At 38.1% G+C, this 22,870-nt stretch overlaps 1 protein-coding gene across 1 annotated transcript in view; it reads left to right on the top strand.

Moving 5' to 3' along the window:
- Positions 1 to 22,870, top strand: part of FBXL20 (F-box and leucine rich repeat protein 20) — a 90,018-nt gene that overhangs the window by 58,749 nt on the left and 8,399 nt on the right. Inside the window, exons 4-12 of the mRNA XM_037033188.1 lie at positions 1,007 to 1,081; positions 2,602 to 2,696; positions 3,184 to 3,252; positions 9,428 to 9,523; positions 11,643 to 11,769; positions 12,871 to 12,945; positions 16,553 to 16,683; positions 19,230 to 19,290; positions 19,641 to 19,685. Coding sequence (XP_036889083.1) covers positions 1,007 to 1,081; positions 2,602 to 2,696; positions 3,184 to 3,252; positions 9,428 to 9,523; positions 11,643 to 11,769; positions 12,871 to 12,945; positions 16,553 to 16,683; positions 19,230 to 19,290; positions 19,641 to 19,685 — 774 coding nt within the window. The remainder of the gene's footprint in view (positions 1 to 1,006; positions 1,082 to 2,601; positions 2,697 to 3,183; positions 3,253 to 9,427; positions 9,524 to 11,642; positions 11,770 to 12,870; positions 12,946 to 16,552; positions 16,684 to 19,229; positions 19,291 to 19,640; positions 19,686 to 22,870) is intronic.

The raw sequence follows: 22,870 nt of genomic DNA, 5'->3' as shown, positions 1-22,870 counted from the left end.
GATTTCTAGAATAATAGTAACTTCATTTGCTTTCATACCCCTGACATATTTCTTGCTTGTTGTGTGACACTTATCTGGGGGTCAGTAAGTATATACACAGTTTCCTTTCTAAAATTCCAGTATCAAATCTGTGTTTTGATTGTTACAGTAAGAGGTGATATTCTAAGTTAACAGCTCAACAATATTAAAACTTTTGTTTACACTTTAAATTCATTAGGGAAAACTTTTAAAGGCTTTCTGATTAAAATAAATAATGATCTACAACAAAGTAACTCTTAGTCATTTTTCACCTAATTCTGAAAAGCTGAAAAGCCGCCTTTTAGCTTACTGACAAAACCATATGAGAAGTCTTAAACTTTCAGTTTTAGAACTACTAACTGAACCTAGTTAGAGAGGAAGATGGCCAACTGAAAAACACACCTGAGTCTTTAATTTAAAAAAAAAAAAAGGAAAGCACAATGCCGGTTTTCATTAAATCTGAGGACAGCATTAAGGCTCTATCAGGTATACAGAGAAATGATACTGACTTTTGTAAGTTCCAGGTCTCCATATCATAGTTTCAAGTCTGACCAAATATATATGGAACATAGAATATTCAGAGGACTGTGTCCTCTTTCTTTGGTTTCACCCTCATTTGATCCTTGTTGAGGGATAGAGTAACAGACTTGCTTTTCATCAGCTGAACTATCTCATTTTTGGATTAGAAACTAGAATCTTCCAGTTAGAAAACAGTTTCTAGCTATGATACTTAATATAGTCTGTCCTTTCTCCAGTCCCCTGAGATCTTTTATAGCTGCTAGTTTCTGTATCCACTCGTTTTTGAGATCTCTAATTGGAGAATAAAGTACGAATGAGAAGGCTGACTTACTGGGAGTTAATGGTGGGAGGCTGAGAAATGTTTTGGTCAGTGTCGGTCATTAGTAGACTGAGTTGTGAACTCCAGTATTGCTGGCTTTCCCCTTTTGTTTTGCCTCCTGCTCATTCTTTCTCTTTTTCTTCAAAACAGGCCTGGAATGTTCTGGCTCTGGATGGCAGTAACTGGCAGCGAATTGACCTGTTTGATTTCCAGAGGGACATCGAGGTATAATTACGTCGTGTGTGGCCCCATTTCTCTTGTTAGAATGTAATTACAGCATGGAACAGATTAGCCCCAACCGTCCAGATCTCCTTTCCCTGGGGAGACAAACTATTCATTTTAGTGCATGTGAACTTCGTGGGAGCCCACAGTGTTCACAAGAACTTGCTCAGTTTTTTAAAATAAGCAGAAGTATTTTACTGAAATAATACTAAATTGTTTGTATTAATAAGACCAAAAAATTTTTTGTTGTGGAAATTTGAACCTGTATTTGCACATTTTAAGGAAGTCTTTTTATATTTGTTTATTGAAGAATCAGTCAAGTTAAATTGTTGGGGTATGGTATTTGCATAAATTGGGGGGGGTGAGCATTTTGTTCTTGGAAAACCTATTAATAGTGTTCATGGAGAATGAAAGAGAATAAAGTTAAAGTCATTTATTGAATTATTTTCCTTCTTACTTCACTCCTGTATCTTATCTTTTAGTATTGCCTAAGATTTCTAAAATGGAGAAACATAATGGCTTATGATTCAGTTATTTTAACCTCAATTGGAGCTTTGTGGTCCTTGGTTTTCTTACCAGAAGAATGGAAATAATAGATTCTTCATTATGTTAAAAGGATTAAATGAAATTTAAATTTAGATTAAATGAGATTTAAGTTTGTTTGTTTTTAAGTTCTAGTGGAACTTAATTGCCTTGAGGCTCCATGTAAGAAGTTTTTAAAAGCCTCACATGAACTTCTCGTTATCTTTAAAAGTGCTTTTAAAAGAATACTCACTGACATTAAGCTGAATTTTTATGTTTTTCACGATTTACTAATTTTTTTTTTTTTACTTTTTTTAAAAGATTTTATTTATTTATCTTTAGAGGGGAAGGAAGGGAAGGAGAGAGGGAGAGAAACACCAATGTATGGTTGCCTCTCATGCGCCCCCTACGGGGAACTGGCCTGCAACCCAGGCATGCGCCCTGACTGGGAATCGAACTGAGATCCTATGGTTTGCAGGCCCGTACTCAGTCCACTGAGCTACACCATCCAGGACTGGAGGAGAATGTTTAAAGCAACGCAGCCCATGCAGGCGTTCAGCTTTTTGTGAAGTGCTCATTGAGTCTCTGCTGCAATTGCAGGGCTATAGTAAACGCTTTGGGAAGGAGACAGACATAGTAAAGAGGGTTAGTGTCCTTCAGCGGCTGCAGTGTAGTCAGGAGGGGCAGTCTGCCTTAGTACAGACACAAGACCTTACACAGACATGTGTCCTATTACAGGTACCAGAGAACTACAGAGCACCATTTTCTCAAATACACAACATCCTACAAACTGAGTAAAAGAAATAACAGTATTGAGTTTAGGCATGTTTCAAGTAGATGTATTAATCAGGAAAGCTTTCTTACAGTAAGTTGAAATTTTCCTATTTAGTTAATAACTAAGCCTTTAAAATGGTTTGTAAATTATTAAAAATGAGGATGTATTCTTTTCAAAATCAGTGTAATGGCATATCTTTTTGTTTAACTGTTTTTTTTTTTTACAGGGCCGGGTAGTAGAGAATATTTCAAAAAGATGTGGGGGCTTTTTACGGAAGTTAAGTCTTCGTGGGTGTCTCGGAGTAGGAGACAACGCTTTGAGGTGAGTACGTGACTGCTGACTGGCCGACCTCCCTGACCGCAGTAAAGCAAGACTGCCTCAGCCAGACAAGGCTGACATGATTTTAGGCTATTTATAAAGTTATAACTTCTTTAAGCTATTCTGAACCCAAATACACATAACACTGCTTATAACACGAAAATACCCAGTAGTGGGATATGTGGTTTTAAGAATAAAACAAGAACAAGTGCCCCCTCCAAGAAGGCCACATTTTCCATATTATAAATAGTTCTTTTGAAGCCTTGAGTAAATTTTGTTTGTTTACTCAAAATTAAGGTGATTTTAACCTTGGTTGACAAAAAGATCAATGTTAAAAGTTTATGGCTGAAAATTAATTTATTTGTAATTGTGAACAACTTTTGTACTAATATCCAATACTACTATTAATAATATATATTTTTGTTAATTTCTTAATACCAAAGTTGTGCATTTTATTTCACACCTTTTACTTGGTTTCTTTCCTGTAAAGGACCTTTGCACAAAACTGTAGGAACATTGAAGTACTAAATTTAAATGGATGTACAAAGACTACAGATGCGTAAGTATTTTGTGTTTAAGAAGGGTAAGTCATTGCCCCTCGTGTTTTACCTGCACTGGCTCTAAATGCATGCTATTGAATGCAGGGTGTGATACTTAGCAAATTTCATTTTGGTTTTATAGAAGAAAGATATTTTAAAAGGAGAGAGTGACATTAGAGTAGCAATGAAATAAGAAATTTATTTTGGAATCTGGCCCAAATCCTATTTTGATATTTTGAGGGAAACTCAAAAATTGTAGTGAATATGCAGTAGGGATAATAATGATGTATTAATTACTAGGGAAACCTGTATTTCAAGAAGGTACTAGTAGCTATCATTCAAAAGACACAGTAAAGGTAAACAAGTAATTCTATAAAAAGATGTAAATCTTAAAAACAAGACTAAACAGCTTGTGGTAACTGATATTGACAGCATTCATTAAATAACTTTAAATGTACTGTGTTTGTGTTGGCCACAACATAAAAGAAATAAAACTTGATCCTTCATCCTTGAGGATTTATAATCACAAACACAGTAGACATCGAAGATAGACATAAAAAAGCCCCAGGGTATCCATTGGTAGTAACATGAGTTAAGTAACGTTTCAGTATTATGTAGGGAAATTGCTGCCTGTAGTGAAGTGAGGTGAAGTCATTGGAAAAGCATTGCGTTCGCAGAGAAGGGCCCGATGATGCACTGAACCTTCCCGTTCCAAAGTCGTCCTCATAAAGGAGGTGGTATTTTTAGAATGGCTCGAGTGAAGGAAAGTGGAAGGTACTCCAAGCACAGGGTATAGACATTGTTTATTTTATTCCTTTCTTTGAGGTCACAATATTGTTAACTTTTAATATAAGAAAGTGTTTGAAAGACAAGGACTGTGGCTCTTAATTGATTTTACTAAGTATTATTGCTGCGGATTGATTTGGAATCTTTGATAGGTAGGTAATTTACTCAGCCCTAACCCAACTATGACTCGATGCCAGTAGCCCAACATTTACTTTAGATAAATTAACCTGTTTCTGTTTTTCCTTTGAATATTTAATGTTATAGAGACTTAGAATTTGAACATTTGGTATCTAAACAGTGACATACAGCCCTGGCTGGTGTAGCTCAGTGGATTGAGCACGGCCCTGTGAACCAGGGGGCTGCAGTCAGAGATTCCCAGTCAGGGCACAGGCATAAGTATTTTTTTTAAATAAAATAAAAAGTGATATATAATTTACACATTTTTCTAGAAATTTTTATACCAAAAATACACTGGCAAAAATATAAGATGATTTAGGTACAAGGCTATATTCATTTTTACTGTTTATAATAACAAATACTGCATTATTCTTAATAACAAAAGGCAGAAAACAATCCAAATGTCTATCAGTAGAGGACTGATTAAGAAAAGGAACTGAGGCCCTGGCTGGTGTGGCTCAGTGGGTCCAGTGCCAGCCAGCCTGCAAACTGAAAGTTCGCTGGTTCAATTCCCAGTCAGGGCACATGCCTGGGTTGCAGGCCAGGTCCCCAGTTGGGGGTGTGCTAAAGGCAACCGATGAGTGTTTCTCTCCCTTTCTCCCTCCCTTCCCCTCTCTCTAAAAAAATAAACAAATAAATTTGTTTTTAAAAAGCAATGTGAAAAACCTTTCTGTAGTTCTCTGGAGTGGTCTCCAGGACATATTGTTGAGAAAGCAAACTGCAGAGGAACTTGTATGAAAAGATACCTTTGTAGGGCGTGGGGATGTGATACAGGTATGTGTCCATATTTATTAGTATTTTCTAGAAGAAACTGGAAACATAGTCAAAAACTAATAAAAATAGTTAATAGGGGAGGGAAAAAACATGAAGAGAGGGATAAAAGGAAAATCTCTGAGGTATCATGTTTTAATAGTTTTACTTTCATACCCATGTAAATTTTTTCATAATTAAAATATGAATTAAACTAAAAAAGAAATCAATTGAAAACAAAGCATGAGCCCAGCCATGTCAAGTTGGGGCTATAACCACCAGAAAGAAGTTACTTTTAATGACTTTTGACTTCTTAGAACAAATTTTAACTTACTCCAAAGTAGACCACATTGAATCCATCAGCCATCTTCAAATTGGTAATTGAGAAATGATCACTTTATGGCTAATTTTGTAGCACTTCATTTTATCTTATTTTGAAAAACGTCCTAGATATCATATATGCATTTCTAAAAGGCTTTTAACAAAAACACATTAACTCTGTCACTCCTATGGAAAAAAATATCTTAAAATCATCAAGTATCTCACGGTCAGTGTTCAGATTTTTGCTCATTCTAGTAATTTTAGAAACAATAGTTTAAACATAGTATAAAAGAAAAAGATACAAACTTTAAGAATCAAAGATGGAGACTTTCACTTCTGACCATGACAGTTAGCTGCCCTCCTGCTGTAAAAAGCAATTAAACTGTACAAAATGTAGAAGGCAGTCAGTTCGGGATGTCGGACAGCATGCAGCACAGGAATGAGAAGCATATGAAGTGAGCCCTGTGATTACCCTGGCTTTTTGCTTGGTGACATTTTCCAGGTAATGGCACAAGGAGAGGGAACTCAAGCAGAGCACAAAATTCTGGATGATTTGAAGAGAAAGAGATTAGAGTTCAGGGAGACCGAGGTGGCTGGAATTTGTGTCTCCAAAGGGAGGAACTACTCAGTAAGTGGCTACAGGAATTACATAGATGTGACTGAATAGTAAACTACATGTGTACGTGCTGAGACCCCACAAAGCTAGGCCAAGAGCATCTAATAAGGAAAGAACAGTTATACTAGGGAAACCGTAAACTGAAGAGTTGCCAGGATATTATTTCTTTATATATCTTTTGGTCTCCCTGAATTGTGATCAAATATTTAAAGAAGAAATAATACCAGTCTTCAGACTCATTCATTTCAAAAGAGAGAGAGAACCGCTGCATAACTCATTGTGTGAAGCCAGTGTTTTTCTGATAACAAAGCTAGCAAACAAAGACATCGCAAGAAAAAAAACTCTACCAATATGTATCTCTCAAGAAGAGAAATACAAACATACTTTATTGTTTTTTCTTTTATTTTTTTAACTTTTTTTAAAAAGATTTTATTTATTTATTTACCTTTAGAGGGGAAGGAGGGAGGGAGAGAAACATCAATGTATGGTTGCTTTTTGTGCATCCCCTGCTGGGAGTTGGCCTGCAGGGAACTGGTCTGCAACCCAGGCATGTGTCCTGACTGGGAATTGAACCGCGATCCTCTGGTTCGCAGGCCTGTGCTCAATCCACTGAGCTACACCAGCCAGGGCTGTTTTTTCTTTTATATTTATTTTTTCTTATATTTATTGATTTTAGAGAGAGAGAGAGAGGAAGGGAGAGAGAGAGAAATGTTGATGTGAATGAGAAACATTAATTGGTTGCCTCCTGTATGCACCCTGCCTGGGCATAGAACTGGCAACTTAGGTATGGGCCCTGACCGGGAATTGAACCCCCAGCGTTACGGTGTGCAGGACGATGCTCCAACCAACTGAGCCACACCAGCCATGGCCATACTTTAGAAAATTTTAGCAAACTGAATCCAGCAACATATAAAAGGGTTTTGGATCATATCCAAGTGGGATTTATCCCAGAAATACAAGTGCGTTTTAACATCTGAAAATCTATTAATATAATATAGAATAAAGTAGAGGCCAGCAAACTTTATATATGGGGTCAAATAAGAAAATATTTTAGGTTGTGTTAGCCATACAGTCCTTGTCACGACTACTCAACCTGCTAATGTTGTACAAGAGCAGCCATAGACAACGCATAAGCGAATGAGCGTGGCTGTGCCTCAGTAAAACTTCATATTTCTGGGTGCTGAGATTTGAGTGTCATAGAATTTTCACGTTACAAAATAGTATCTTTTGATTTTCTTTCAACCATTTAAAAATACCAGAATCATTCCTGAATTGTGGGCTGTACAACAGTAAGCAACTGGTGAGAATTACTGCCTTGTGGAAAAAAGAACAAAAACTACACGATCATCTCAATACGATAGTCTATAAAATGGCCCCCGAGTAACCCCTGCCTCCTGCGAGTATTCACACTCTCGTGTGATCCTTTGCCCTGGAGCACGCTCTGGACCGAAGGACTCATTTCTAACAATAGAATACTGCAAAAGAGACTGGATGTCACTTTGGAGATTCAATTACACAAAGACTGCAACTTCTGTCTTACTCTAGTTTTTCTCAGGGCTCCGACTTGGTGGGGAGTAGGGCATGTTGCCCTGTTCTGAGTAGTTTTGTGGAGAGGCCCGAGTGGCAAGGGACTGAGGTCTCTGGCCAGTAGCCAGTGAGGACCTGAAACCTACCAAAAACCAAATGAGTAAACTTGGAATTGGATCTTCTGAGGTCTGCCAAAAGCTACTTAAATGAGCTTGGAAGGGAATCAGTACCCGGTTAACCTTTGAGATGATTACAGCCTTGTGAGAGAACTGAGTCAGAGACACCCTGCTAAGTGGCCTGTGCCGGTATTCCTGACCCACAAAAACTGTGAGATAATGCGTGTTTGTTGTTTTAAGCCGCTCACTCTGGGATAATTTGTTAAGCAACAATAGGTAACTAGTCTATCATTAGGTAGAAGAAGCACTTGAAAAAATCCAACACCCACTCATGATAAAAAATTCTTAACACACTAGGAATAGAAGGGAGTTTCCTCAGTCTGCTCATAGGCATCTATGAAAAACTTACTGCTAACCATCATACTTGATGCTGAAAGACTGAATCCTTCACCCTAAGGTCAAAAGCAAGGCAAGGATGTTAACTCTTGCCATTTCTATTTAATATTCTATTGGAGATTCTAGCCAGTGCTGTATGTTTATTACAGAATTGTGAAATAAAGCCCCAATAGATTACACTCCATACCCGCTAAAATAGCTATAAGCAAAAAAGGAGAGACCAGTGCCAAGTGTTGGCAAGGATGTAGAGAAACTGAGACCTTTGTAGGTTGCTGGTGAGAATCTAAAATTGGTACTTTAGAAAGCAGTTTGGCAGTTTCTTAAAAAGTCAAACATAAACTTAGTATATGGGGCCTAATAATTCTCCTAGGCACATAGCCAGGAGACATGGAAGCATAGGTCCACATGAAAACCTAAGGAACATAGCAGCCAAATAGAATGTAAGGCTCTTTTTTTTTTAAGATTTCATTTATTTATCTTTAGAGAGGAAGGGAAGGAGAGAAGGAGAGAAACATCAATGTATGGTTGCCTCTCGTGAGTTCCCTGCTGGGAACTGGCCTGCAACCCAGGCATGTGCCCTGATTGGGAATCGATCCGCGATCGTGTGGTTCGCAGGCCCGTGCTCAATCCACTGAGCTACACCAGCCAGGGCAGAATGTAAAGTTCTTATTTGGATCCTATTTTGATCAAATCACATTGACAAAGGCATTTATGAGAGAATTGGGAGAATTTGAGTATAGTCTGGATACCAGACATTAAGGAGCTAAAATCCTTATCCATTAGAAATATATCCTGAAATATTTACAGGTGAAATATGCCTGGGATTTGCTTTAAAATGCTAGAATCAAAAAGAGGGAAATGAATGAAATAGAAATAGTCAAATATTGATAAATATAGAAGCTTAATGATGACACATAATTGCTTTTTCTAGTACTCACTCTTGTGTATATTTGAAATTTTTCATAATAAGTTAAAAAAATTAAACTGAGAACTTGACCACTGTAGAAGAGCCTTAAGATATTCATAAAAGAAAGTAGGAAGTAATGTTACACAAATGAGCTTGTTTCAGCCCCATATTGATCCATCCTCTGTATATCTTGCAAAAATCCAATTACACTACTGCCCTGCAAAATGTTATCTCGAGCAGAGATTTCAGTCTTCATGTCTCTGCGTGCTAGCTGGTACTAGCTTTCTTGTGTTCCTGGATTTGCAAAATGCATGTAGAGTTATTATGGGCACATATGCAGTTTGCTGTTAATAGGTATCATCATAAAGTACCATCTTCCCCTCACGTAAATTCATATATGACAGCCTTTTTTATCTTTTGTAAATGGCACTGGTCTCTTCCTTAACATGAAAGATTCCAGGATTTATAACTGCTCTTACTGGGGGTATGGAAATTTTACAGTTACTGTGTATACGCATGTGTTTAATGAGAATCGCGTATGATATACTAAGGATGTGTTATTTGTTTGTTTATTATTTTCTCCTTTTTCCATTTTTCAGTACATGTACTAGCCTTAGCAAGTTCTGTTCCAAACTCAGACACCTTGACTTGGCTTCCTGTACATCAATAACAAACATGTCTCTAAAAGCTCTGAGGTAAACTTCTTATAATAAGATTATCCAATAATCAGAACAAATATCTTTTTTAAATAACTGACATAAAGTTGGAATTGAAGGAAACTGTGTTTTATGGATATGTACTACAGTTTAGAATAGATCTTTTGTTTTACCAGTAGGCCAAATTACAGACAGCTGAAATGACTGGAGGTAACTAGGATTTCTGAACAGAGTAGTACAATTTGTACATGAATGGTCAGGTTTTTATGAAGGTTTCCTCCCTTCTCTCCCCCAAAATGACATATACTATAGCTTAGTGATTAAAACAGTACTCTGGAGTCAGGTTACTGACCAGGTACCTTGGGCAAATGTAAACCTTGTGAGGTTTTCCTTACCATCTCTCAGATTTATTATTAGGATTAAACAATATTACCATTATTTGATAATATTAAACTAGACCATATAAAGTTGCCAATGTTCCAACAGCATTTGTCTTATAAATGAAAGTTTTATCTGTTTCAATCTAATATATATAAATTGCTTTAATTTTTTAATGTTAATATATATATTTTTTAATTTAATTCTTTTTCAAGTACAGTTTTCTGTCTTATATTCCCAGATATTTTTAAATACATTACAGAATATGAATCTTAAAAAGGAAGGTGAAATGCCCATTTTCTTTGTAACTTTACTTTTTTTAACTTTATTGTTGACACTATTCCTGATCTCTCCCTTTCCCCCACGCCTTTGTCCACCTCACCCAAGCCCACACCCCCTTCCCTCTGGCCATCACCACAGTGCTGTCTGTGTCCATGGGTTATGCGTAGGGAGTGTTCTTGGACCTTCACCTTCTTTCATCCAGTTCTCCCCTCCTCTCTGACAGCTGTCAGTGTGTTCCATGTATCCACACCCATAACTTTACTTTTTATCACCCTTTATGGTCCCATATATTGGTTACAGTTATAAATTGTGAGAATTAAGCTATTAAAAGAAGAAATGTAAATTTAGTTGAGTAGAGTATAAGTAATCTAAAAATCTAGATGTTTCTTATATTAAGCAAATATGTATCTAAGACTTACTGTATAGGATAATAGAATAATATAACAACATTTATAGTTTATAACATATTCACATAAGTGATCTCACTTCTTTGGAAACCTTGGGAGATAGATGTAGATAGGACAGACTCTTTACACATAGAAAGTCTAAAACATTTCTGAATGCCAGGCAGTGTGATCCAACCATGGGATGTGACTGAGTAAGATATTGTCACTGCCCTTATGTTGCTCCGAGTCTAGTGTGAGAAAAAAACACTAAACACGGCGGCGTCTTACCGTGTGGTTAAGTGCTGTGATGATAGAAGAGCAGTGGTTTGGGGAGAACACAGACGTGGCCGTGGCTGATCTTAGATTCGGAGACATTCCGGGCAGACTCCTAAAGTGACTTGCCTGGAGTCACACTCTGAAACAGTTGAATTGGTATTTTCCAACAACTGTCGTAGGGCTTGGGACTCTTCCATACTTCAAATCTGAAATCAAAGAACAAAGATGAAGCTAGTATTTGAAAGAAGCCAGAAATCAAATACAATATATTTTAAATTCAGCCTCTGGAAATAGTACTTTAAATACTTCCCAGATAAGGAAAATTTGCAGATCTTCTCTGATTTTTTAAATAGAAGTTTAAATGTCCTTGTTAGTACTTTGATGAGTAATAGCATTAGTATTTGATAGAGAATCTGGGTCTGACGCTACACTCTTTGTTAATTACTTGGTTAACTTGAACAAGTCACTTAATTTTCATTTCCATCTAGGGAACTTATAAATATGTGTTAGGTGCAAAAAGAATATATTTTGCAATGTATAAACCTCTATTAAAATCTGTATCTGTAAAACAGTATTGTGGTTTGCGCTTGTTAGTTAAGCTGGATTTGAGCTAGCTCTCCTAGTGATAAAGTTCCACATGAACACCACAGACAGATAAACCTGCTTTTATTATGGGATTTCCTGTGTTCTAAGTCAACATTAAATAAATATGTATATTCTTGTGGGAGACCATGGGGCTCTATCCATTTCCTGACTAAATGGCCAATAAAATGAGACTTTGGTATCTTTGAAATTGGATTTAGTCATATGTTTGTTTCATTTTCTTTTATCCCAAGTGAGGGATGTCCACTTTTGGAGCAATTGAACATTTCCTGGTGTGACCAAGTAACCAAGGATGGCATCCAAGCACTAGTGAGAGGCTGTGGGGGTCTCAAGGCCTTATTCTTAAAAGGCTGCACACAGGTAATAAATACTCCATGTGGTGCTTGTGATAGAGAAACCATAAACTTTACAGGCAGCCCCAAGATATTAATCTAAAGAATATGTATTGCTTTGTATTATTGACCAAGGACACATGTTTATCAAAAATTAGTGGGGGGTTTTCGAGTAGAAAAGAGAGAGAGAAAAGAAGAGTTAACATCTGACCAAATATAAATTTTTATTTTTATGGGAGGCAGCCTGGGGAGACAAAATTCATTTTGAGTAAGCATTATAGGCAAGAAGGGTTTCACACAGTTGAATCTGGAAGAAAACTTGCCATGTCCTTACTGCCTGAGACCTTGAGCTGGGTAGGCGAGGAAGGCGGCTTGGCAGTTTTCGCTTGTTTATAATCCACCAGAAGGTTTTCTTAAATGTGTGAAGTGTGCAGCAAACCTACATTTTGTAACGTTGATGCTTATTTCCTGCCGGTCACATTATAAATCCAACTAATTTTGTCATTAAAAATATTACTGGAAGGAATTGGCATGGAAATTAGTGGGTTGAGAAGTGACTGACAAAGTAAGGCTAGGCTCTTGTTACCTTATATTTCTAATGGTTATTAAAACCATGCCTTGGATTTGATTAAAAATGTCCTCATTCTTTCACCGTGATGGGAGATGTTCCATTGTTTGAAACAGAACTTTGGAAGTATGACTGTCATAAAACAACAGCTTGAGCTTCTAGTTATTAATGGAAGCCTGAAAAATATTGATTGGAATGCATCGTTATAATCAATTACTCGCCATCTGTTCTCCGCACTGTACTCCTGGCACTGATCTTCTAGCAGCAGATAAATTGTGGATTCTTTTCCCAGCTCCTGCTCCCCACAATGTAGGGAGCGTAGACATGTGAAGATTCTTTTAGCTTCATAAATGCTCAGCAAAATGCTGTAAAGCATATCTATCAGAAGAAAAATCCACAATACTGATCATAAGAATTACACCTTTATGTAATCCTGCGTCGTGGTTCCTTTGAAACTTGGTTGGCTGTTTTTAGAGATGTTGATGAGTGTGTGTGCTTAAATCTCTGTCCTTTAAAACAATGTCAGTAATCATTTTTTTCTCTCTCTTTTTAATCTTTTAGCTAGAAGATGAAGCCCTCAAGTACATAGGTGCACACTGTCCCGAACTGGTGACTTTGAACTTGCAGACCTGCTTAGTAAGCAGTCCTCCCTATAGCCTTTCTGTATTACTAATCAATTTCTGTATTATTACTGCAAGAGAGAGTTTCAGTCATCAAGACCAGTGGTTTTTTCTGCTTCAGCCCTGGGGACACAGTAGACACAGCTGATTCTTTACCTGCTTGGTGATACTCCCAGGGGTTTTGACACAGACAAGCAGGTAGCTTATTCAGAATTCCAAATACGCTAATTATAACTTCACCCCTTTCTTTCCTACTTAAGAATACTTTTTAGAATTAATTATTTACAAACTTCAGTATATAAAATATTTTTGGTAAAATAATTGCAACCCACCAATTAAGATCTATCAGTGGGTCATAACTGTTGGAAACCACTGATCTAAACAGATGACAAGCAAAATGTACACTTTAAATTATATTCAAGTAATATTTGTAGTTCACATTTGGTTTCTTTTAGACTATTAATTTTTATGTGTCTGTCCCAGAACTTCTCAGTTTTACTTAGAGAATTTGTTGAAACTATTCAGGGTCCTAGGACATTGATAATATGTCTTTAGCCTTTTTATATTGCCTTGAGAAGTATATATGTGTGTTGCTTTGGAGTGAGAGCCTCTCTTAGCAGTGAAAAAAGTTGGTTAAGGTTTTCCTTATTTTTACTAAGCCTTTTGCTTATTATTATACTCTCCCCTTCTTGTTTAATCACCTACAGCTTGAAAGCATAATGGCTATTTGGTATAAAAATGGTAATTTTAGCCCTGGCTGGTGTGACTCAGTGGGCTGAGTGTCGGCCTGCAAAGGCAAAGGTCACAGGTTCGATTCCCAGTCAAGGCACATGCCTGGGTTGCAGGCCAGGTCCCCGGTGGGGGGAGTACAAGAGGAAACCAATTGATGTATCTATTATGCATGAATGTTTCTCTTCCTCTCTTTCTCCCTCCCCTTCCCTTTCTCTAAAAATAAAGAAAGAAAGGAAATATTTTTTTTAAATGTGATAACTTTAAAGGTGCTACATTTTGTGCAGTTTAAGCAACTAGCCCTGCTAGCCCTTCCAGGGTTGTGCTCTCTGATAATGATCTGCGTAAGAGGCTTCTGGAGACTGAATTAAAAGAATGACATTCTTTTAATTCTGACCACCGCTTCCTTTGAATTCTGATTGCTCTAGCCACTAACTACCAGAATTTGCCTAATTTCATTTTTGAAACGGAAATATTTGGCCTGAGAGAAAGAGCTTATACAACTGTTGTAAGCATATAACCTTCATCTTACAGTGGCAGGAAGAAACTGTTTTGGACATCTTCAGATTTTATTTATATACGTATACACACACACACATTCTGTATATATGTGTGTATACGAGTATATTGCATGCACATTCGCACATATGCCTAAATATTACATATATACCATATCTATCATTTACTCCTTTAGTTTCATTTCCTTTACCCTGCCAACAGACAGAAATCATAGCTGATAAGCATAAAGAACCGGCTTTCTCATGTGTTTATTTTACTGTTTTTCTTCACTCAGATATTAGGGCACGAGTCACTCTGTCATTTCTTTCTTACAATGTGAGGAAATGTGATTCTCAGCATTCATAGGACTTCACATTCCTGCACAAACTGAAGTGACCAAGTACATTCTTGACCCATTCTCTTTTTCTTGACTAATTTGAAAACATGAATTCAGTAAATTTTATTCTTTTTCTTAGGATTTTATTTACTTATTTTTACAGAGCAGGGAAGGGAGTGAGAAAAAGGGAGAGAAACATCAGTGTGTGGTTGCCTCTTGTGCACCCCTGCTAGGGACCTGGTCCATAACCCAGGCACATGCCCTGACTGGGAATCGAAATGGCCACCCTTTGGTTCGCGGGTTGGCACTCAGTCCACTGAGCCACACCAGCGTGGGCCTAAATTTTATTTATTTTTTAAAACTTAAAATAGTGGTAATAGGACTGACTTTTCTCCTCTCTTCTTCCTCAGTAATTCCTTATAGACTTTAAAACTTTAAAAAGGATTTATAAGCCAATGTCACCCCAATAAATTCAATAAAAAATTTTCAGAACATTAAAAAGGAAAAGACAGACAACCCTACAATACTTTACTAATATTGTGTGGCACAGTCCCACTGGCCTGGTCAATACTCTCGTCCGATTGCCATTTCCCCCTTTGCAAGTCAGTCACCCTCGTTTAGCAGCAGTGCTACGGCACACTTGCGTGGCACTTCTTTAGGTTCTTCCAAATGGGTATCTGCCCCATTAATTTATCCTTAGGACGAATCTTGTATCTGCCTTAACATCTGTTGTATCTGTATTTTGTCTCAGTTGTGCAATATTGAGAAAAAGCTGGTTTAAGCAGTGACTCTTTAAAGCTTGATTTTATTTTTTTCAGCGGTCCTTGCCGTTTGAGGACCCCGGTTAAACAGATGACAGGAGAGCTTTTCTGGGGCTTCCTCAGACTTAGTGAGTCCAGCAGGGCAGTTGAAGTTCTGGTAGTCCGATCACATCCGACACGTTCAGACATTTGTTATACATGACTTGTGTTTTTTTAATCCTTACCTGAGGACATGCTTATTGATTTGGGAGGTTGGGGAAAGAAACACATCCATGTGAATGAGAAACATCCATCAGCCGCCTCCCGTAAACACCCCGACCAGGGATCAGGCCCGCAGCCCAGGTGTGTGCCCTTGCTGGGAACTGAACTCTCAGCCTTTTGGTAAAGGGGATGGTGCTCCAGTCAACTAGGCCTCCCCACCACAGCCTACATGACTTTTCTTTAATGTAACATCTTTTTTTCTTTTTCATTTTAAGATCATTTATAACATAGAAAACTATATTTGAGTTGGACACAACTGTTTATCTCCATAAATTAGAATATTCTTCATTAGAAAACAAAAGTATAGGAATAAATGGATCTGTGGTTGATAAGAGACTGCAAGTGTCATCCACAGGTTGTTTATGTTTTTAGTAACTCAGTATCAATTTTGAATTTGTTCATATGTTTATACTATTAAAATACTGCCATTCTTGCCCTGGCTGGTGTAGCTCAGTGGATTGAGTGCGGGCCTGCAAACCACACAATCGCGGTTCGATTCCCAGTCAGGGCACATGCCTGAGTTGCAGGCCAGTTCCTGGTTCCCGGTAGGGGACACGCAGGAGAGGCAACCATACGTTGATGTTTCTCTCCCTCTCTCCTTCCCTTCCCCTCTAAAGATAAATAAATAAAATCTTTTAAAAAGTAAAAAAAATAAATAAATAATAAAAAAAATAAAAATAAAATAAAAATAAAAAGTAAAAAAAATACTGCCATTCTTATTTGTTTTGTAGGTTTTAAAACCATTTAATTGAATCTACATCATAATGCACCCTGTGCTGTTCCCAGTAAAAGAATTCTATTATAGTTTCTTCCCTTTATCCCCCAAATGAGCACAGATTCTCTTGCAAACTTAATGAAAAGAAACTGGAAGGAAGAAACAAAGTGTGTTCATTTTCTTTTATGTCTGCTACTTGATTAATATGAAATCTGCTTTTACTTCTTTTTGGTACTTATTTTCACTGAGAGAACTTTATTTCCTTCTTTTTGTTCTGCTGAGTTACTAATATTTGTGGGGGTTGTTTGCTCTTGTTTTTTAGCAAATCACAGATGAAGGTCTCATTACGATATGCAGAGGGTGCCATAAGTTACAGTCCCTCTGTGCCTCCGGCTGCTCCAACATCACAGATGCCATCCTGAATGCTCTAGGTCAGAACTGTCCACGGCTTAGGTAAACATTTCTTGTTGAGCTCAAAAAGTCAAGAAAAGAACAGAGGCTCCTTCGCTTATATTTACTCCTTGGAACCTTGAAATCTTTAAGGTAGACCCCGAAAGGCCACTAACCTTTTAGATTACCTCCTTGCTTTATACCTTATTTGACTCCATGTAATTGGCCTGCATCAAGGAATAATAGTCCCCATTTTCTACTTCCTGCTCTACATACTAGGAAAAAAATAATTGTATCTTATTGCTTGAGGAAAGAAAGAAAGGCATTTTTTCTAATTAGTGCTTTAATAGACAGTCCCTGACTTAAAATGGTTCAATTTATGATTTTGACTTTATGATGGTGCAAAAGCAATACACATAATAAATAACAGATATATTCAACATTTTATTATAAAATAAGCTTGTGCTAGGTGATTTTGCCCAACTGTGGGCTAATGTGAATATTCTGAACACATTTAAGGTAGGCTAGGCTAAACTCTGATGTTTGGGTAGGTTAGGGGTATTAAATGCATTTTCAACTTAACATTATTTTTGATTTATGAAAGGTTTATCTGGACATAACCCTATCACAAGTCAAGGAGTATCTGTAATTCCTTTCCAAAGAAAGATTTTGAAAGTCTGTTGTGTGGTCACTTATATTGTAATAATGATGCAAGACACGCAGCAGAGAGTATTAAAAAAAAAAAAACAGCCCCAAAGAGGAGTACTTTCTTTATGCTGATTAATGGTATTTTAGAGCAAGCTTTATTTCTTTATGGCTCTACCTATCTGGCTAAATATAGGATTGGCTAAATATTTATTAAGAATGCTCTGTTAGGGGGGAAAGCAGGACAAGTGTAATAGCATAATCAACAAAACACAATGAAAAAGAGAAAGCTGTGTTAGCATGCACATGGTATCAGACCCACATTGATCATGTAAAAGCACACAACACGCTATTCAATCTCCATATACCATTTTTGTTTTTTTAAATAAAACTTGTACTTTTATGTTAGACATGTTAGCCATTGTTTTAAGTGATTCACAAGTATTTATTTAATCTTTAAACAATATAAGCGCTGTTATTATCTCCATATTATAGATGAGAAAACAAAAGCCCAGAGAAGTCAAGTAACCTGTGCAAGGTTGCACAGCTAGGAAGTGAAGGAGCAAGCATACAAACCCAGGCTGTCTTGCTCCAGAACCCATTAAGCTGTTTGTTTTACATGTAATAATCATTTAAACCAGTAAAACCTTTTAAAACTTTTTTTGTAATCACCCGACCGTGGGCCTAACTATAATTAGTAAAAGAAAATTTGCCTACAGTATCAAAATTCCTTAAAGATCATAGATTTTGTTGGTCAAAATTAGTAATATTGGAAGCGGAGGGTAGAGGTTTATTCAGGAGCTAAGGAAATAGCCAAACTCTGTCTGAAAATTCTGCCCATTTTCTTTTTGTTTTAAAGAGGGGTGTTTGTTCAGCTTCCTCCTCCTTCATGGTTCATCTGTTAGAACAGAAAGGGTCTCAAATGTGATACTTGTGTTGGGTTCAGTCAGTTCATGCTTTTCCGTTAGATACAGCATTTCATTTCTAATTGATTATCAGTTGATAATGATTTCTTATAAATTAGTGAGGTTTTTTTAAACTTCTATAAGTAATTTGTGAGCAAACATACAAATATTCGATGGTACTTTCGTGCAAAGGCCACTAAACTTTTCCCAGAAAAGCTACCTTTTTTTTTTAAAGATTTTATTTATTTTTAGAGAGAGTAGATGGGAAGGAGAGACAGAGAGAAACATCAATATGTGATTGCCTCTGGTGCGCCCCCTACTGGGGACTTGGCCTGCAACCCAGGCGTGTGGCCCAGAGAATCAAAACAGCAGCCCTTTGGTTCCCAGGCCCACGCTCAATCCACTGGGCCACACCAGCCAGGGTAGAAAAGCTGCTTTTGATTCCCAGTCCTGCGGTTGGTATTTAGGTTGGCGTTTAGCAATTCCTGAGTAGGAGAGTGGCTGCCAGCTCAGCTTCCCTGTCAGCTGGGCCTCCCTCAGAGCCTATGGGAGGAAGCTTAAGGGGGTATTTTTTCATAAATGTGGAATTTCATATTTGGAATAGTCCTGTAATTAACCAGTTTCTTCATTACATTTTAAAAATCGGTTTAAATCTGAGTAGACCTACGTGTAAAATAGAGAAAGAGAATAATTTACTTTAGCAACAGATTAACAGAGTATCTGCATTTCCACGTTCTAGGAACAGGCTGCCCTCTGGGGGTAAGCAGTGTGCCATGGAGAAGCCTTTTAATGCATTTCTCATGCTTTTTTGGCGTTAACTACGAGCTTCTATTATATTCTTCTGATTGCATCCCTCTGAAATGTGCTATTTACAAGATCACTTTATGGTGATTCAGTGAAAGTGAATGGCAAGATCTGTGTACAGATTCACTTAGCTATTAATATCACTATATTATGTATTCCTTAGGGAATAGGAGGTTGTTTTCTTAAATTCTTGCTGTTTTAATAAATGCAGTTTCCAGGGACCAAGGGCTTGACTTGTGCTTTGTTTTTTAACAGAATATTAGAAGTGGCAAGGTGTTCTCAATTAACAGATGTGGGCTTTACCACACTGGCCAGAGTGAGTATTTTCTTCAGGTTCTGTGTAGGTTTTGTTCGGGGTTTTTATTTCAGAAGAATGAGCAAGGAGGGAGATGTGGAATAGCAAGAGAACTGAGGAAGTGGCGTGTGGGGCAGCTGACCTGCAGCTGGCGTTCCTGAGCTTTCTCATGCAGCAGCTAGCTACAGGCTTGTAGAGTACTCACTGCTCTAGAAATGCAGGTGTACATTGGATTATGACTGTCTTTGACCAGTGTAATGAAGCAAGGGGAAGGGTGTTGCTTTCAGGCAGATTGGTATTTGATACCACTTAGTTTTCCAGCCTTATATTTTAAATGTTTATATTATAATGTTTGCTTTTGTATCTTATAGAATTGCCATGAGCTTGAAAAGATGGACCTAGAAGAGTGTGTTCAGGTAAGATTGTGGGTTTTTATTCGGAAATACAGTACAATAGGCACTTACATAACATGCACATGGCAGCGTCCATATTCCTCCCCTGATGTAGTGCTGTGCCTGGCAGCCCGCTGACTCTCCATCTCCTGAGGTGTCCCCCAGGCACACCAGGCAGATAACTTATGGCTGTGGGTTGAGGAACTAGGGAAATATATGCCATACACCAGGTTGCCATTGGGAAGAAAGAAGGCCTAACTATTAAAGCTACAAAGATACTTCCTTAGACGTACAGGGTTTTGATACTAGTAAATAATGAAAGCCCCATCACACTCAATAGCACTGCCCCTTTTTAGCTTAACTGGATGGTGGACCCCTTACATCATTAGCCCAGGAGACCTGACTCTGTATGGAACCCTGTCCTTCAGGCAGGCAACCAAATATCTCCTTAGCAACAATTTCTTTTCTTACTAATTTTAAGACCTTCGAGACTAGTTGACTGGGGATAAACTAGAAAGAAAATAGAGCATTGGATTGTTTTAATGGTAAAAATAAAGAAGATACTTGGGTAAACCATTGAGGTCAATTTTTTAAAATTACTTGTTATCCGGCACTACTTAGCAGCTATTAGTTCTTATTGAACTAAAGCTTGTTTATGTTCATTTGTCTCTTGCACATGCCTGAGTGTCCTGTGCATTCTCCCTGGTGTTAGTCCTGAGTGATGGGCGCACACCTGCCTGCCACAGCTCCCCCCCCTCTTGATATTTCTTAGCCCCTGTGAAGCTATATATATTGGAATAGTATAATATCTCAAGAGTTAGAAGAATTTGAAAAGAAGCACTGATTTACTTTTTGTCCTAAAATAACTATAAAAAACTGTTCTTCCTTTAAGAGTTCTTCCTTCCTGAATGCTCATAGGTAGCCCAGGTTTCAGCAGCCCTTTGTGCCACCTTTGGGAAAAAACTAACACCCAAGATACCAGTCCTGGCAAGGCTTACAAAATACAGGTCAACCATCTAAAAATTTGAGGACATTCACATTAATGCTTTTTTCATGGAGCAGTGTCTTATTGTGATTGTTTTCTGTGATGGTTCTAAGGAGGTAGAACAAAAATTCCAGTGGGTAAGTTACTAGTACACAGATTCTCATTCATTTCAAAAACAAAACAATTTTTAACAGACCTGTTCAAAGATTAAGACTAGAGAATACTAGGACTTCTGATCAAGGTAGAGGCGTAGGTAGACATACTTTGCCTCCTCACACAGCCATAAGAAGGACCACAACTAACCTCAAAACAAAAACAACCAGAACAAAAACAAGCCAGAAAATCAAATTGTGTGGAAGTCCGACCACCAAGGATTTAAAGAAGAAATATTCATCCAGATGGGTAGGAGGGGCAGAGACAGGGAGCCGGGGCAGAGAGGACGCAGTGTGGCGGTGGTGATGCCCCAGAACAGGTGGTCCCACAGTCATGTGTGGCAGATAAAAACCAGGAAGGACACCTGGGGAGAAAACCATCCCAGCCCTGGGCCAGATCACACAGCCCAGGGTTTCAGCACCAGGAAAATAAAGCCTCATAACTTTTGGCTTTAAAAACCAGTGGGGATTAGGGGATTAGGGTGGTGGAAGAAACGGCTAGTCTCTCAGGAGAGTCTGTTTAAAGGGCACCCATGGTCCTAGGATGTATGCAAACCCACCCACTCTGGGAACCAACACCAGGGCAGCAGCTAGAGGGGCACCAGTTGCATACAGGAAGCGGGTGAAGTGACTGGAAATGGGGCAAGTGCTGAGCAAGCAGCATTGTTTCCCTCTCTGACCCCTCCCTCACATGCAGCACCACAAAGCAGCAAAGAGGGTTCCTCCCACCCTGGTGAATACCTAAGACTCTGCCCCTTATAAACCAAGACAGGGAGTCAAAGCAGCTCTATCTAATACACAAACACAGGGAGGCTGCCAAATTGAGGAGACAAAGAAATGTGGCCTGAATGGAAGAACAGATCAAAATCCCAGAAAAAGAACTAAGTGAAACAGAGATAGCTAGCCTGTCAGATGCAGAGTTCAAAACACTGGTGATATGGATGTTCAGAGAACTCACTGAGTATGACAAATGCCTAAGAGAAGAAATGAAGAGCCCTGGCTGGTGTAGCTCAGTGGATTGAGCGCTGGCCTGTGAACCAGATGATCGCAGTTCGATTCCCAGTCAGGGCACATGCCTGGGTTGCAGGCCAGTTCCCTGTAGGCCAACTCCCAGCAGGGGAATGCATGAAAGGCAACCATACATTGATGTTTCTCTCCCTCTCTCCTTCCTCTCTAAAGACAAGTAAATAAATAAAATATTTTTTAAAAAGATTTAAAAAAAAAAAGAAATGAAGGCTACACTTAGTAATATCAAGGAAAATCCACAGGGAACCGACAGTGCAGGGAAGGAAGCCTGAGTTCAAGTCAGTGTCTTGGAACATAAGAAATAAACAGTCAACCAGTACAAAAGAAATAAACAAGGTTTTGTTTTGTTTTGTTTTTTAATGAGAGAATAAGAAGATTCTGGGACATCTTCAGAAGTGCCAACATCAGAATCATAGGGACACCAGGAGAAGAGGAAAAACAAGAAATTGAAAACTTATTTGGCAAAGGAAATAGACATACAAGTCCATACAGAGAGTCCCGCATAAGATGGACCCAAAGAGGACCGAGACGCATCATAATTAAAATGCCAAAGGTTAAAGAAAAAGAGAGAATCTTAAAAGCAGCAGGAGAAAAGCAAATAGTTACCTACAAAGGAGTTTTCATAAGACTGTCAGTTGATTTCTCAAAAGAAACTTTACAGGAAAGAAGGACTGACAAGAAGCATTCAAAGTGATGAAAAGCAAGGACATACAACCAAGAGTATTCTATCCAGCAAAGCTATCTTGAAGGGCAGATAGTGCTTTCTAGACAGGGTAAAGCGAAAGGAGTTCGTCATCACCAAGCCCTTGTTATATGAAATGTTAAAGGGACTGATTTAAGATAAAAACTGTGAACAGTAAAATGACAACAAACACAACTATCAACAACTGAATCTTAAAAAATAAGCAAATAACTAGAACGGGAACAGAATTATAGAAATGGCATGGAGGGTAATCAGCAGGGAGGAGAATGGGGGGAAAAGGTACAGGGATTAAGAAGCATAATTGGTAGGTACAAAATAGATGGAGTGTTAAGAATAGTATGGG

This window comes from Sturnira hondurensis, unplaced genomic scaffold (genome assembly GCF_014824575.4).
Source record: "Sturnira hondurensis isolate 20B ecotype Veracruz unplaced genomic scaffold, ASM1482457v3 Scaffold0021632, whole genome shotgun sequence".
Taxonomy (NCBI): Eukaryota; Metazoa; Chordata; class Mammalia; order Chiroptera; family Phyllostomidae; genus Sturnira; species Sturnira hondurensis.
Note: the sequence above shows the minus strand (reverse complement) of the source record. Positions and strands in the feature narration are given on the sequence as shown.